This window comes from Silurus aristotelis (genome assembly GCF_946808225.1).
Source record: "Silurus aristotelis genome assembly, chromosome: 17".
NCBI lineage: Eukaryota > Metazoa > Chordata > Actinopteri > Siluriformes > Siluridae > Silurus > Silurus aristotelis.
The window spans coordinates 22,219,277-22,236,572 of NC_139590.1; the positions used below are offsets into that span (position 1 = coordinate 22,219,277).

Genomic DNA, 17,296 nt, shown 5'->3' on the forward strand with positions numbered 1-17,296 from the left:
TTGCCGAAGAACCGCCTCCTGCTGGAAAAAGGAGTTGTCCCAATACTTTTGGCCAAACGACAATAATAATTCGATGTCTCTATCCATTAGAGGGTGCGAGAGACAGATAGAAGGAGCAGAAATACGAGGAACAAACAAGCTGAGGATCAGAGAAATAAACCGCGCGAGCCTATACATCCCGCAGGAAGTGCGTCTCGCGCGACGTGGCGTCCGTGAGAAGCCGCGCTGCAACCAGATCTCTACCTGCAGCGGAGTGTGTGAGAGAGAGATAGGGAGCGAGAGAGTGATGACAAAGGCGTAAACAGAGAGAGAGAAAAACTACAGGTGCTGGAGAAGGATAAGCGGAAATAAAACCCGGCGCCCTGCTGCGAGACTAAGCGTGCACACACACACACACACGCAGCAAGGTTTCGAGCTGATTTCGCGTGTCTCGCAAATGAAAGCGAGCGTCGTCGCTGTTGACAGTGATTTGAAAGGTCTTGCTGGAATTAGCGTCACTGATGCTAGCACGTCAAAGCGGTTCTTGGGGGTCACTTCCTGTTCCACGCTGCAAAATCAGGACGTGTTCAATAAGCGTCCTTTGTCCGAGCACTCGCTATCTACCGCTTCCTCTCTCGTGCTCTTTGTACAGAACGAAAGCTCCTTGAGCTTATCGGAGCATCAGCAAAAGTTTTTTTTTTTTTTTATCAGAGCCAGCAGGTGTCTCGTGGAGCCCCGTCCTCCAGGGGCAAACTATAGACTCTGCTCGGGAAGCCATTGATTTTTTTTGCGCACGGGCCGATAATTGAAAGGATGTCCATCACGCTGTAATTGACAGAGCTAATCAGGTTTTATAATTGGATAGATTCTACTTAACTCGCTGACCGACCGGTTCCTCGTTTTGCTCTCGTTCTTTCTCCACACAAAAAGAAAAAAAATATTTTTCCGCTCAGGTAGGAACTGATAATACTCTCCCTACCCGGACTGTTTCTGCTTCTCAGTCTAATCTCCACACAGTTCAGTGAATGTAGCATAATGGAGACCTAGGCCCCGCAGTTAGACAGGTGTCTGTAGGTGGAACAGCCTAACTGAGTGACTCATGCTAGAGAGAGAGAGAGAGAGCGAGAGAGAGAGAGAGAGAGAGAGAGAGAGAGAGAGAGAGAGGAAAACGAGAGCACAGAGACTTTTCCCATCTAAGTTCCCTTCAGTGCATCTTGCATCAGCTCCTAGTTTTAAAACTCCCTTAGCTTCTAGCTCTAAATATCATGCAGCACTCAGAAATAACCCCTCTGCAGCACACCGTGCAAACTCAAAACCCTTCCAATCACTGAACTACTGATGCTGTGTGCTGCGTGGCTCCGTGTTCGACTAGAATCTACTATGTCCTGCTGACATCATCAGTCCGGTGGACACCTGACAATAAGATTGCTTTTTGAACATTCCATCCCACAATTAGTCCCCATTTGCTATTAGAATATCCACTTTTCCACAATAGGATTAAAGCAGGAGATCTCCCAATCCAACCCATATAAAGCAGATCTTTAAGGGTTTTGTGGACAGGGGCTTGGACTACTTTTGATGAATACTGACCACTGCAAATATCCCACCCCCTACCAATCTGCCAGTGGTGGAAAGCACTTAGCCCTCAGCCCTCAACTGCTCAGCTGTAAATAGGTCTGGATAAGGGCATCTGCCAAATGCCATTAATGTATGTGTGTGAACCTGGTTTATGTCTCACGAAGCCACGGCACAAATGTTGTGTCTGTAAAACCCAGAATGTGATTGTTATGACCAAAACGCAATCTTTTAGAATACGCTTTTTTTTTTTTTTGCTAGAGACTTACAAGGCACACAGTTCATCACAGCTGATTGTGGTGTATTATCTTCCTTGCGCTCCTTCATCATGTCTTTTGGCCTTGTACTGAATAAAAAGCCATAAATGGGATCACAGTTTCCTCAAGCACTGGCATTTTCTTTACATTTCCCATTGATGAAAACCTGAACAGGAAAGTACACAATAACACACCGTCCACAACCGAACCACCACCGTAACAGGGTCTGTATAAGCAGACACAAGGCTGAAGATTAATTGGCCCAATCTTCCCCCTCAAACACCCCCCCCCCACACACACACACACACACTTCACTTGCCCATATAGTGAAAGTAGTAAAATCTATTGGCGAAGGTTTATAGCGCAACTGGGAAATACTACGTTCATCCTCAATACGATATAAACCCTATATATCTTATAGCCCGATTCAATCCTCGATTCTTATTGGTCGATGTTGATTAAGTAAGGAAAAAAAAAAAAACACTCAATACAATTTTTTTTATAATCATCTCCAGGGTGGGGACAGTTTCAAACCATGTCTGTTTTTATATAGCGTCGTAGGACGTCACGTTTTATGTCTTACTTAATGCACCTTAAAAAACTTGGTACAAAACCGAAACCCTACCAAGGCATCGGAGAGATCCATTGTGAACAGAATCGATGGCTCGTTCTTCAAACCAAGCTACTTCCAAAGTTCATATTTGACATTTTCCAAAGTTTTATAATGTCCTTACACAGAAACAGATTGGGCAGAATTGACTGTCAAGCTTGATCAATGTGTATAATGGACAGAAATTTATATTTCATGTCTGTTGGGAACAAGTCTTTGAAAGGAATTATAAAGTGTACCCAACGAGAGCAACGGGTCACCAGTTCTTTAAATCACACCAATCTCTCTTTCGCAGAGGCAGAATCAATACTAGTCTTCAGCACTCACCAGTGGCTGCACACTCGCACATTAAAATCAAGTCTACCAGAACATTGTATAAAACTCAATAGGAAGCCTATCTACCCCTGGGGGACGGGCCCGGTGCCATTAGAAAAACAGCAGATTTAAGTTCTCATATGGTTAAAGAAAGATCTAAAGCGGTTTTATCTTCTGGAGACAGCTTTGGTACATCAGACAATAGCATTTGTGAACACAGCAGCACTCCGCAGTATTTCCCCAAGGCGGAGGAAGCATGGCTGTTAGTCATGAACAAAATACACACTTGTTTACTTTCTTTACAGCTGCTTTTCCGACCCAACAAAGAGAAAATGCTTCGATTTCATCGAAGAAATCTCATAAACAGAGATCCCACAGTGGTCTGTTTAACTATGTCCTGATAAGGAACCAAGTTTGTGGGAAAACCCAACCAGGAGCCTACTCAACATTAATAGTTTCTCCAGCTTGATAGAGAGTGTTACTCTCATCTACAATACACAATATGGCCAATGTACAAAGTGCCAATGGCGGACAAAGTACACAAAATAGGACCCCAGTAAAATTGCTCCCTTAAAACCTTCACTTGAGTAAAAGTACTAAAGTTTTTGCCTTCAAATGTACTTACGTATCCAAAGTACTATGATTTATGATATCTATAATGTTCCTATGATAATTTTTGTCACAAGACTCTTTGTTTAATGAACTCAGTTTATGTGAAAAGACTCGAATGTGACTCTCAGATTCAAACACTGATTTCTATTACAATGATCATAAACCCAAAAACATCTTTTCAACACAGGTGCAGGTCCACATGTCTTGTGGTGAGTTCGAGTCTGGAGTTTCTTCCTCATTTCTTCCTCTCTAAATGTTCTGCTTGCTGTTAAACTGATGCTGAACTGTATGTTGGTGATCAGTAGATACACCAAGCGCCAAAAAGTAAGATATTTGACTTTGAAATGTAGTGAAGTTAAAGACTCCTCAAATGGAAATACTTCAGAAACGTACAGAAAAGCTACTTATGTACAGTAACGTCTTACATTTACTCCTTTATTATCCACAAGTGACAAGTGGTACTCATGACACACCATAGCTTTAAAGAACCTCGGCTTGTATTATATTTTCCAACCGTCTCGAATAACTTGACCTTCCAGTTTTCTGATCTCTAATTACCAGGTGCAACAGATAAGTGTGCAGTGATACAGTGGTTACTGTTGCTGCCTCACAGCTCCACAGTCCCCACATTGATCCTGAGCTCGAGTTACGGTTTGTGTGAAGTGTCACTTTGGGTTTCATCCTTTCACCTCCTAAAACGTGCCTATAGGAGGACTGGATTCTCTAAATTGCCCCAAGGTGTGAATGAATTGGTGCTCCATCCAAGGTGTAGCCCCAGTGTACCCTGACCTGAATAAAATGCTACACTTAAAATTACTACAGACTTTCAAAAATATTGCTTCGATTCAATCTGGAGTCTCCCATCACCTACATCTATGTTGGGATCCACCCACTAACAAATCTCCTGTAACCCAGAGGAAATAAAAATGCTATACATGGTCTAAAATTTGTCTCGGTAATAGCATCCTTTTTCATCAAATCTACCGCTGTGCTTCATTGTCAATATCATTATACCTTTCCAGCAAAGTAAACGTTATTCTTTTCTCAACAGTACGCCGTACAGACCCTCGAAACCTAGCAGGCTCAGGATGAGACAATCTTTTCCTCCCTGGTAACAATCCATTAAGCTTTGTGAAAGTACATGCATCTGCTATCTGTAGTAAAGGAGTCTCCATTGAACAAAAGATAGACTCTGAAAGGAGAAATGTTTAAACATTGCCCTTGACTTTGGCCTCAGTCGCATATTATTAAATAAAAGGGAATAATGTTTTATTCTTAGAGTCCTTTTTTTTTTGCAATACAGCAACGTCGCAGTCAAGACACAATAGACAAACAACAGGAAGAAAAATCCCTATACTGGAAGCAGAATAAGTATAAGATATTGAAAGGATCCATGGAAAGTCCAATGTGTTTCCATTTCCTTCTAACCTGCAGTTGTGTAAAGTGTTTGGGTAAATGTACTGTGGGTTTTTTTTGGTAACATGATACTGTCATTTGAAAGATCCCTTCTTGAAAGGTCTCTTTATTACTTTGTCCATTTTGTTATTTGTATTTAAGAAATAAAACCTCACAAATCAACGGGTTTTGGCTTTTCACTGACGCGTCTTAGTGTTGAGGACTTGATCTCGAGGACTTGAGTCTACATTCACTATTAAGAAAATATTTCTATACTTTTACTCAAGTATGGTTTTGAGGTACTGTTTATACCTCTGCTTACATGTGATTGATTTGGCTCTAAAGCGACAAATATTTAATACAGGATACGACTGGGAATGTGGGTCTTGCCTAGGGGCAAGATGGGATTTTAACCCCACAACTGTCCAATTATTAGCTCATTATCTACTTGATCATTACCTCCATATGGTGATAGTAAACCACCTAATCATTATAGTATCAGCTTCAGCTTGTTTATTAATTTGATTTTGACAGAACATTTTCTTATAAAGCCACAGAACCTGCCATATTTTCCTGGTTTGATCACTCTGTAGTTTCGCTCCTACTTACTGTACATGCGTCCCATAGTTAAACATTTTCCATCTGTTGCTACACCCATGGTCCCCTATTTATTCGTGAAAACCACTCATGTACCATTTTCTGGGAGCCCCCAAAAAGACTTAAATGTTTAACAGCAATAATAACTACACAAAAAACGTGCATTTAAATTCAGCTCTAAATATCAAACACCAGGAGCCCTGATCAGTAGAAGGAACAACAAATGCCTTTGTGTTTTCGCCACTTCAGAGGGCGAGAAGCAAAAATGAGAGACAGCAGGGTACCCTGACCCAGAAAGAACCTTCTGACAGATCTCACCGAGGCCTTTTTTCCTCTTTCACTACTGGGGGAAAAGCCTTCACTCACAGTGATAATGCATTATCACACACTCCCCAAGAGGCTTTTCAACCTATACGACTGAGTGCAAGATCTTCCCTTTTGGCCTTGGTGCGATCTTGTTTAGCCACACTGAAGCATGGTGGTCCAAACTCGAGTTGGACAACAACAGGGTCATGAGCTCCTGTACTCAGAAGTTCTCTTGTTGAGGACCTTTGGTGAATAGAGCCTTTCTTTTTGATGAATACGAACCAGCGGCTACCTCGGGCGTTATCGAAGAACATTCGTCATATGGGAAGTAGAGATTTTTCATCCCCGAGGCTAGGAGTGGTCTTTCGCGTCAAGATGAATAATGGCGAGTTCTTCTGTTCGTGGAAATATGGCTATTAAAATCTTCAACAGAAACGTGTGACCTACCGTGGTGGGTCTGCCTAATGCATGGTCTGAAGCAGCGGCTGGAATAAAGCTAACGGGTCAATTCTAGACAAGGAAATCGATTAAACCTGCTGAAATCGCCGTGATGTTCGTTTGCTTATGATGCAGAAAAAGAACAGGTTATGAGGTTACAGTGATATTGCGAATGCACGATTACAGTTAAACCACCAGAAATGGCTGTCTTCATTAGTGCTGTTGCATAAATGAGGGCGGTAATGAAGGGCTTTCTCATCCAACCCACTTCTCAACCAATCACCAGCCTAATGCCCTCCAACACCTGGTTTCACTGCCTGGCCAACCCATTAATTAGCCTCACGTGTAGCACCGATGGTTTAAAAGCTGGATGTTGTGTTGGCACCGAAGATCCCTGCTACTAGACGGAATCGCTAAGCACACACATTCGGCCTGCTTGGGAAAAGCAGACACGGCGCCTCTGACGCGAAACATCCCCTACAACAAGGCTTTGAGCAAACAGTCAAACCTTCATCCCTGCCCCGAGCTCCTTTCGAGGAAGGAGACTAATGCTGCAGCCTTCAGATCATGCTGGCACTCTAGTTTATTTTTATTCTGAAATATAGCAGGAAGTGGCCCATGACAAATCCTCTTGGGCTGAACGCTCGCACTCTTTTTCTCACAGTCTCTTCACTTGAGGTTTGGAGCTCGGGGGAGCAGGCTGAGTCCACAGTCTTTATTTGCCTGAAAGTTTCCCCGAGCAACTAATTATAGCCAAAAAATAGGCGCTGAGGTGCAGAGAAGTGAGAGGCAGCAGGATTTCTGCTTATTGCGATATATCACAGGCTTATTGTCTACGGACGATCATCGACTGTGAGCAGATTGCGACAAGAGTTACAGCGGGGCTGTTCTGCCGTTCTGATACACCGAAGAAATATAAAAGGTAGACGGTCAAAGACTGACACCTCCGTCCAGGTGTCTGCCGAAGAGGCATAAACAATAAATAATAAAAGTATTGCGCATCTACCGATAATTATATATAAACAAACGATGCAAATATGTTAGAAACGATGCATCACGATACAAATGCCAACTTGTATCCGATGCACTTTTTAAAAATCGTTGCATCGCATCGTTACCCTTTACGTCGGCACACCAAAGCGAATCGCTGAATCTTACCATCCCTGATATACAGTCTTTTTAAGGTGCTCAAGATTCTGATTGGTCAGAAACTGTTGATTAATGCTCTATAACAATAATGGTTACAAAGAGAATTGTAAAATGGCAGATGTTAAAAAAGACATCTTTTTAAACCTCGAATTAATCAGAAATCTATCTCTGTAGTTCTGTGATTTGCTAGATATCTGACAAGAGTAAAAAAAAACAAAAAAAAAACAATAGCTTGGTGATACACGGCAGCTTCAGCTCGCAGCTTAATGCCTTTGGACACCCGCACCGCCGCTGAGTGATTGATTCAATCCAGCAGTCGATGCTCTATTCTTTGCGAGTGTGAGGTGGTGTGATGTGATTTAAACAAGGTTGTGTGTGTGTATGTATGCGTGTGCACGTGTGCGTGTAGTCTTCGGTGACTGCAGCGGGCGAGAACAAAATGAAAGTAGGTGTTCGCTAAGCCTCCATGCTTGGCTGACTGTAAGATGAGATTGCGTTATGGGTTACGCTGATTTAGCGCCGAGGAGTTTGAGCTGAGGAGATTTAAATTTGTGTAGTCCTGGAGATTCGATTCCTGCAGCTGTTCGCGTTTATTTTCACTTCTTCGAAAAACAACAGGGCCGGGCTATTGCTCATCCAGGGAATTACCGAGCATCTAGTGTAGCGTAACTCGTTTGGCATGCGCTACAACACTCATGGAACGGGTTTGATCCTGGCATGCTGATGAATATTCTTACCTTCACTGTGCGCTTTCAGGAAGTCAATAAATAATTAGTGCACAGTGGCGGTTCTTGGTTAAGGTTTTAAGCCAGTGATTGGAAGATCCACCAATCTTGGGCCCTTTAGCTCGATGCTGTCTCAGCTGTACGTTGTGTTTTCCTAAAGTACCCCTAATTACTGAATGTAAATTGTTTACAGTCCGGACAAGTCTGAGGTCTGAGGTCCCATCATTCTCTTTCTCCACTGGTGATTAAGTTGCTTTTTTAAATTGTAAATATAGGGGGATAGCTATCTATAAAGTAGAAGGTCCCCCAAACTCATTGTTTATTTGATGATAATTTTCGAGACTATCTCTCGTTACGAGAAACTTTATTTACACACCATCACCTTCCAAACAATCCCCTTTGCACAGCAATACAGCACTCCCAGATTTCCTGCCACTTCCAGAATGTGTCCTGGAAGTCTTCTTTTTGAAGCGTGACAAGCACAAAAATTCCGACCTTGGAACTGCATCTTCATCTTTGGGAAGAGGGATGAGGGTTCGCAGGAGCCGAATATGGCAAGTAGGGTGGGTGCGGAGGTGAGATCATGTGGATTGTTCTCCGGCGATCGTTGTGCACGAGTTGCTGAAAGGTTTTATTTTCGAGGGGTTGTGCTCGTTCCTGAACTCTCGTCGTCTTCCAGTGACGTTTTTCCGCTCGAAATACCTCGAACGACTTCAAATGTACGCAAACGTTTTTGTGGCAGATTTGCCCAGACTCATTGAGAATTTCTAATTTGCTATTTGTTCCAACCTTCTGTCTGTGATAAAATCGCAGACGTGGTAACGAACGTGGTCAGTCTAGCACCAGTTAGTCTCGAAACCTTTTGATACCACCTCGTATAAGTAACCATTCATACAAATACCTGGATCAGTAAACACACACACACTGGTTGGATCTACAGTTCCTCCATATGTTCTTCAACTAAACTGAAGTTTGAGGCTACTTTTATGGAGTTAGAGCCCAAGTGTTCTTCTAAAGCCACTAGCTCCACTAAACCTCCACTAAAGCCTCCAAACATGGCCACAGCAGACTCCACTTCCCACACGCTCAGCAGTATGTTCATCTCTGTCATTACAATGTGGTGTTTGGACGTGTTGCAATACCCAATTTTGATTCTTGGATGACTTTCTCAATTCTGTTTGCCAATCGTATTAACTTTGCCTCATTCTGATCCTGATTCATAATTTGGATTTGGGAATTAAACCATGCCAAAAGTCTTTTGTCTACATGACTAATGGTTTCATCTCTGGCTTTAAGAACAAGATCATACACAACAACCCGCAAAAGGTTGCTGTACACCGATCAGGGATTACATCGACATTATCATATTATGAGCGGTGAAGTGAAGAACACTGATGGCACCTTTATCATGGCACCTGTTAGTGGGTGGATCTATTTATTAGGCAGCAGGTGAACATTTTGTCCTCAAAGTTGATTTTAGAAGCAAGAAAAATGAGCGAGTTTGACAAATTGTGACGTCTAGACGTCTGGGTCAGAGCGTCTCCAAAACGTCAGCTCTTGTGGGATGTTTCTGGTCTGCAGTGGTCAGAATCTATCAAAAGTGCTCCAAGAAAGGAACAGTGGTGAACTGGCGACAGGGTCGTGGGGGACGAGGCTCAGTGATGCACGTGGGGAACGAAGGCTGATCCGTGTGGTCCGATTAAACAGACGAGCTCCTGTAGCTCAAACTGCTGAAGAAGTTCATGCTGTTAAAGTTCGATGGATCGGAACTGTTTTAAAAGCAAAAGAGGACCAACACAATATTAGGCAGGTGGTCATACTGTTAAGCCTGATCAGTGTAAATTTACTGTAGGTGTTTGTAAAGTAGGCACTGCTAGTGCAGGTGAAGCTTCGATCAACATCAGTGCAACTTAGAGTCAAATGTTTTAGCATTTCATGGTGCTTTCGTGTCGGTCCTGCCCCGCTTTACTCTCATCTTTATCTCCTTAAATAATCTCTGCCCAAGATTCTAACATCACTACTTCCGGTGTTAATCTGTTTTAGTGGATAAATCCTAAAAATGCTTTGAGACTACACACTAACACCATGTTGGTGGAAAAAATCACTTCCTTGAATGCAAAAGCCTCCACTTTCTATTCTTTTAGTATTTCATCAAACCGCAGTGGAGGACTCGGGCATGAACTCTACTTTGGGGAGAAAAAAAACAGAAACCTCTCATCACTTCTCCATTCATCCATGAAACAGCATCTAGGCAGCTTCCTTTTTTTTATATATATATTTTTTAATCCTTTTTCTGCTTGAGATACTGTCTTGGTCTTTCAAAGACAATACAGTATGGACTGAGTAGCTACGATTAACAGGAAGTTGTTCTGTTTAGCTCAGATTGTCCCTATAATAAGTGAATTTTAACGGCTATACATAAGTGTCATTGCAATCCAAAAACCACATGGTTCCCACACAAAGGTACGTAGCTGGAGTGGAAAAATAGGGATTAGGGATTAGGGATGAGGGCTGGATGGTACAGAGTTCGGTACCGTGTATTTACAAGTTTGCACAAAGTGGCAGTGTGGTTAAGCATGCAAAAAATGTAGGCCATTATTTTATGCAAAATTCTGTACACAATGAATAATTGAAGCTTGTTTTCAGCCATGACCTGCTGACAAACCAAAGCAGCAGAGGAGAACACGAATAACAATTTCTGCTCTTGAGTCTGGGCATCTTAAATTCAGCCTTTAAAGTGAGAGACACAGAGAGAAGGAGAGAAGGATAAAGAAAAAAGTGAAACAAATATGAACAGAGGATGGGAGATCAGGAGAGGAAACGGAAGAGGAAAATAAGAAGAGAAAATGGAAAAGTGAAGGATGGGAAAAGAAAGAAAATGTAGAGAAGTGAGAAGGTCAGGAAAGGAAAGGAAAGGAAAGGAAAGGAAAGGAAAGGAAAGGAAAGGAAAGGAAAGGAAAGGAAAGGAAGACAGTAAAAAAAAAATGCATATAATAAAGGGGATAAGAGGAGGAAGTGGAAATATGAAAAAAAGAAATGTTAAGGAAAGAACAAACAAATATGGAATGGAGAGAAAATTAAAGACACAATGTTAAGAAAAATAGGATGGAAAAATACTGGGAGGAAAACTGACTGGAAAAGTACGGAAGATGTGAAGAACGGGAGGAGGGATTAGGAGATTACGAAGAGGAAGAAGAAAAAAGTTCAGGCAGTAAACAAAAACAAAACAGAGAGAGAGAGAGAGAGAGAGAGAGAGAGAGAGAGAGAGAGAGAGAGAGAGAGAGAGAGGGAGCAGAAAAATGAAAAGATAATAAAAGGTGAATAGTGAAAAGGAAGGAGGAAGGAGGAAAAGGACACAACGTGAGATTACAGGACGTTGGAGGAAAACCTTGTGTGATGAGAATCAGATTCGATCCCAGGAGAAAAATCGACTGTTGATTTAATAAAATATAAAAAAGTCCAGCACCACTTGGCTTGTGTTGTGTTAATGTGTGTATAAAAGATTACTGATTGTCCATGCGCGTTCCTTCGGACCAGGAGCGGATCGTTATATTGTGGAGAAACGTATCGGGAACTTCCTGTGCTTCCTGGTGTCTACTCACAGCTCGGGGTATCAATAAGAGATGAAGAGCAATTAGGCAATTTCCTTTCGCTTTGATTCCGTCCGGATAATCCGTAGAGTGTTGTTGGGTTCAGTTAATTAACCACTTGTTCTCTTTTCTCTCTGTCGAGTTAAACATGCTCTCGTCCCTTCATGCTCTCTGGACCTTCCCGATTCATCCTGATGCCCAAACTCGGAATAGAGTTCTCTTCAACTGGGATTTCTTTACAGCATTCGGCAGACACCCTTATCCAGAGCGACTTACATTTATCTCATTCATTCATGAAGATAAGGGCCTTGCTCAGGGGCCCAAAAGTGGCACCCAGGAGAAGTTACTGTACCACCTCCCATCCCACTCAATGCTACATTCACAACCTCTACAATAATTGAACTATAATGAATGGAAATTCCCTTTTAATGCTGGTCCTTCCCTCATGAAGTCTCGGGGAGTTTTTTCTCGCCACTGTCGCCACTGAATCCCTCATGAAAACTGGAGCTTTTTAAAGTCTAAAGTTTAGAGTCTGATATTTCAGCAGACTGACATCGAATAATGGTGAAATTATAAAAACGTAAATTGTTTGAAACCACACAAAAATTTAATGGATAAAGTGGTAAATTCCCCACATATTTTCGCACTGGATATGTGTGTGTATATGTGTGTATATGTGTGTAAATGTGTGTGCTGTGTATCACTACGTCGGTCCGGTACTCACTCTGAGGGCACTGTTCGCTCGTACAGTTTTGCGACTGGAGGTCGAGACCCTGGCACGCTTTGCCCCCGGTCCCTGGGGCAGGCTGGGTGCATTCCCTGCTCCTCCACATGGTGCAGTCGGCTCCGCACGCTGACCATTTACTCCACTCGCTCCAACCTCCGTCCACTACACACACACACACACACACACACACACACACACACACAGACACAGAGAACAGTATTACTGAATAATAAGAGCATTGCAGGCAGTATGGAATATATGTGGTTATTACATTTCAGAGCCTGAGCTGATTTAGACTCTCTCTCACACACACACATTTACACACACACACACACACACACACACACACACACACACACACACACACACACACACACACACACACACACTGTACATGCCTAGCAAACACACACACATTGATATTTTTCTCTCACTCTGCCTGCTTGTCTCTGTGACTGGAACAATGTGATTTCCACAAACTATATCCTGTCACACAGGCGCTGATGGGGCCGATGTTTTCACTGCTGCATTCTCACACACACACGCACACACACACACACATTTTTTTATGGCACACCATTACACCTAAGTAGCTCCTACATGACCTCCAGGTAGGTTTCAAAACGCCCTCACGAGCCACTATTATGGGAATCAACTAATTAAAACAAGGAAGTAAAGATGGTTTGAGGGCACACGTTGTTTGTTTGTTTTGTGTGTGTGTGTGTGTGTGTAATGGACCACAAACTTCCTATTTCTTCCCAAGCTTTCGTCCTTGTTATTCAGCATCCAGGAGGACGCAAGGATCCAGGGTGGGAGAGGCCGCAGGAAGGTTACTGCTGGGCTAATGAGCTCTCCTGGGGGTAGTGCAATTTCGTTTATTTATTTATTTATAATCACCGTGGAATCCGAATCCTACAAAAACACGTGTCTCGGCCTGACCCTTCTCATTAATCCATCCCCACACACACGACGGCTTATTTACCGAACACCTCCAACCTAATGCCACTGTGCTACAGCCGACCCAAAGGTCACGGCTCGGGTAAATAATGGCGTTTAAAAACACGCCGGTGTGTGTCGGGGGGTCGTTAGGAGACGAACGAGTCGTTCATCAGTAGCGCTTATGGACGATAAAGATGTTTAGTCACAGCCGTCCTGAAGGGACATAGGAAACAAATTAAAAAAGGTGCCAAAGGTTTAATTCGGCTTGGTGAGATTATTACAGAGGGTGTGAGTGAGTGTGTGAGTGTATGTGTGTGTGTGTGTGTGTGTGTGTGTGTGTGTGTGTGTGTGTGTGTGTGTGTGTGTGAAGTGCTGACAAAGCCTTTGGTTAAGATCCAAACTGTTACATTTGGCACGGAAAGTGGAACCAATCGCATAATTGTCCTTGTATGGCATTGTGAGCCGTATTACAGCACAGGGGCCCTGAAGTAGGCAGGAATTAGTAAAAATGAAGACGAACGTTTAATCGGTAATCATCTGTTTCAGATTTTCGATTTGTCATAAATCAAAAACAGAGGTAAATGTATTAATAAAAGCCAGACAGAAGATAGAGACCGTGAGTCTGCCTTGATCTAAACTTTACCAGCACCATATATATATATATAATACACAATACCTGAGTATATATGAGTGAACGCCTCCCATTTTGGCAACCATTTTAGTATCTTCTCAAGTGACAACTCTATAGAAATGAAACTTGGATATATTTCAGAGTAGTCACTGTGCAGCTTGTATATCAGTACAGATTTACTGTCCTCTAAAAAAACTCAGCATGTCCTAATCATTCATATATATATATATATATATATATATATATATATATATATATATATATATATATATATATATATATATATATATATATATGTTAATTTAACCCTAAAATCCATGATGTTAGCAAAAGAAAAAAGAAAAAAAAGGGTTCAGGATTTCCCCATTGTCTTAAATCCAAAATTAAACCCAAGATTTTTTATATTTTATATATCTACTATTATATTCAGATTTTGTATATCAATCTATTTTAAAGCATCACTTGACATAACATCTGCAACTTACATTACATAAATTTAATTCCTCAAATGAAAAACAAAAAAATGCTACGATATGTAGTGTAGGGAAAAATGGGTCATGCGATACTAGTTCACGCCAGCATCTATTAGCTATATATATCTGTTGATTTGCGACGTCGTATCTGCTCAATATCTGTTCACCGCCTATTAACTTATTCCATTCAGTTCTTCAAAAACACTTTGTTCTTTGCTTTTCATGCAAATCATAATGACAGTCCATTTTGAATATGCAAATGAAGCACACTATGACATCACGCCAGACTTTTTTTTTATTGACATTTCCAAAGAGTTCTAGACAACTGTGGTTAACTAACATCATTCTGATTGGCCAATAACTATATAATCCCCTGGTCACTTGTGAGAGCCACACTTTAAGCGCTACATGCTGACTGGCAGTGGCACTTGTACACAAGTCAAACCTCCAAATCACAAAAGACTGAAAGGTAAAAAGCAGTGAAATCAGACTTGGTAAAATGTTTTTTTTTTTTTACGGGAACAGAAATAGTGAAAGAGTACGCTGCGATGGCGTGCTGACCTCATCGGCTTTTCTCTGGACAGCAGCGAAGCAATGCCGCGAGGTTCCAATCATTCGGTGCTAGTCGGGTAAGGAGAGTGTGTGTGTGTGTGTGTGTGTGTGCGTGTGTGTGTGCGAGACTCAATAACACAGCAGCAGGTCTGATTGTCATGTCGGCAAGGACAAAGTGGAAGGGCGTCCCTGCTGCTCTTTAGCAGGACGGCGGGTGGGCCATTACAACTCCAAAATCAAAGAGCCACCTCCGGCCATCATGTCCTTGACAGGACAGAAAAATCACACAATAAACTCAGCACAAGTGAAAGGATTTAATTCGAAGATTCTAACATAATTTAAACAGTTGAGATATTGTCACATAGTTGCGTCAAATTAGATTAATCGAAAAAATTTATTGGATGGAAATTGAAGAAACAGTTTTCGATTTGGTGTGTTTTTCAGTCAGATCAAATTCAGAAGGTGTGGCCTCTGTAACTTTCAGACCCAGTAAAGGAGGTGTGGCCTCTGTACCTGATAGAATAAGTAAAGAAGGTGTGGCCTTGTTCCTGACAGACCTAATGAAAGAGGTGTGGCCTTTGTCAGACCCAGTGAAAGAGGTGTGGCCTCTGCCAGAATCAGTGAAGGAGGTGTGGCCTCTGTCAGAATCAGTGAAGGAGGTGTGGCCTCTGATAGACCTAGTGAAGGAGGTGTGGCCTCTGTCAGAATCAGTGAAGGAGGTGTGGCCTCTGCCAGAATAAGTGAAGGAGGTGTGGCCTCTGCCAGAACCAGTGAAGAAGGTGTGGCCTCTGTCTCTGTCAGCCCCAGTAAAGAAGGCCAGTCTATTTAAAGAACCGCCTTCTACATAACCTCAACCATTGAGTTTCATAAATTTGGGTTTGTGTCAATCATACATTTATAATCATATCTATCGTTTTATTAAAAAATAAAAAAGACAAGGGGATTGGACTTTTCCTCTCCATGCCACGCACTCAATTCAACATAGAGCCATTACACAACCAGCCTATTGCACATTACACTCACTGGAGTCTACATATTAAACATGTCCTCTAAATACTATCTAGGGGGCGCTACACAGGTACCCTAATAATAAAAGAGATTCCCTGCCCCTCTCCTCCCCCACAGAGCACTGTTATTCTCCCTTCACACTCATCACACACGAGGAAGAAAAGAGCACTCGAATCTGTTATTCCATTTCCCCTCCGTTTGTAATGAAAAGTTTCTCTGAGGACGAGTAATTTGTGAAAAAAACACCACACCCCACTTCCCCAAACATCTCGTTCTTCACGCGAACACGGGCTCGCACGAAACAGCAATTTCTTACCTTTTCATCTATTTTGGCTCGGATGCTGCACATGGCATACATCTTCTGCACTGTGTGTGATGTGTGTGTGATGTGTGTGTGATGTGTGTGTGTGTGTGTGTGTGTGTGTGTGTGTGTGTTACATGGGAAGCTGTGCAGAGTCAAAAGCAGAGCATGAAGCAATGTACAATAAAGTAAGAGAGAAGTGAGAAGGCCAAGTGAGAGACTATGAAGGGCAAAGAGGAGTGAAAAGCAGAGAAGAAAAACGAGGTGAGAGGGAGTTCAACTTGTGAGCATCTTCATCTTCTGTGCTGAATTTCATTTTCTCTTCATTTGTTTGGATTATTTATGACACTAGAAGTCTGAGTTTCTGGCTTCCACTTCTGCAAGCTACACTAAATGATATTTTAAATGCTATACAGTGTAACTTAGAGACAGAGGCCACACCTCCCTCAGTGACATTAAAGCAGAGACCACGCCTTCCTCACAGTGACTACGCCTCCTTAATTTACGCTAAAGCGCACACACCGCCTCCTTCACTGAGACTAAAGCACAAACCACGCCTACCTCGCAGAGACCACGCCCCCGTTACTGAGACTAAAGCACAGACCACGCCTCCATTTACACTAAAGTGCAGACATCGCCTCCTTCACTGAGACTAAAGCACAGACCACGCCTTCCTCACAGAGACCACGCCTCTTTCATTAAGACTAAAGCACAGACCTTTCTCAGAGACCACACCTCCTTTACTGAGACTAAAGAACAGACCACGCCTTTATCACAGAGACCACGCCTCCTTCACAGAGACTAAAGCACAGACCGTGCCTTTATCACAGAGACCACGCCTCCTTTACTTTTATTAAAGCACAGAGACCACACCTCCTTCACTGAGACTTAAGCACAGAGACCACACCTCCTTCACTGAGACCACACCTCCTTCACTGAGACTAAAGCACATAGGCACTGGTCTCATCTGATGCTAATCTATTTGCGCATGATAAAAAAACAGATGCATGAAGGTGCCCTTTTGTTGTGCACTCACTGTGTTCTTTTCCCCTTTACTTTATGATATTTCAATTTGCCCATGGTTAATGGACTCAAGGAGGAAGGACATGACACACGA

At 42.4% G+C, this 17,296-nt stretch overlaps 1 protein-coding gene across 12 annotated transcripts in view; it reads right to left on the reverse strand.

Annotated features, from left to right (window-relative positions):
- unc5a (unc-5 netrin receptor A) overlaps positions 1 to 17,296 on the reverse strand; it is a 205,305-nt gene that overhangs the window by 40,037 nt on the left and 147,972 nt on the right. For all 12 annotated transcript variants that reach the window (XR_014537540.1, XR_014537541.1, XR_014537542.1 and 9 more), the window contains one exon: positions 12,273 to 12,437. Coding sequence is in view for 7 of the 12 variants with exons in the window: in XM_083566434.1 (XP_083422560.1) it covers positions 12,273 to 12,437 (165 nt within the window). In the remaining 5 variants the exon portion in view is untranslated. The remainder of the gene's footprint in view (positions 1 to 12,272; positions 12,438 to 17,296) is intronic.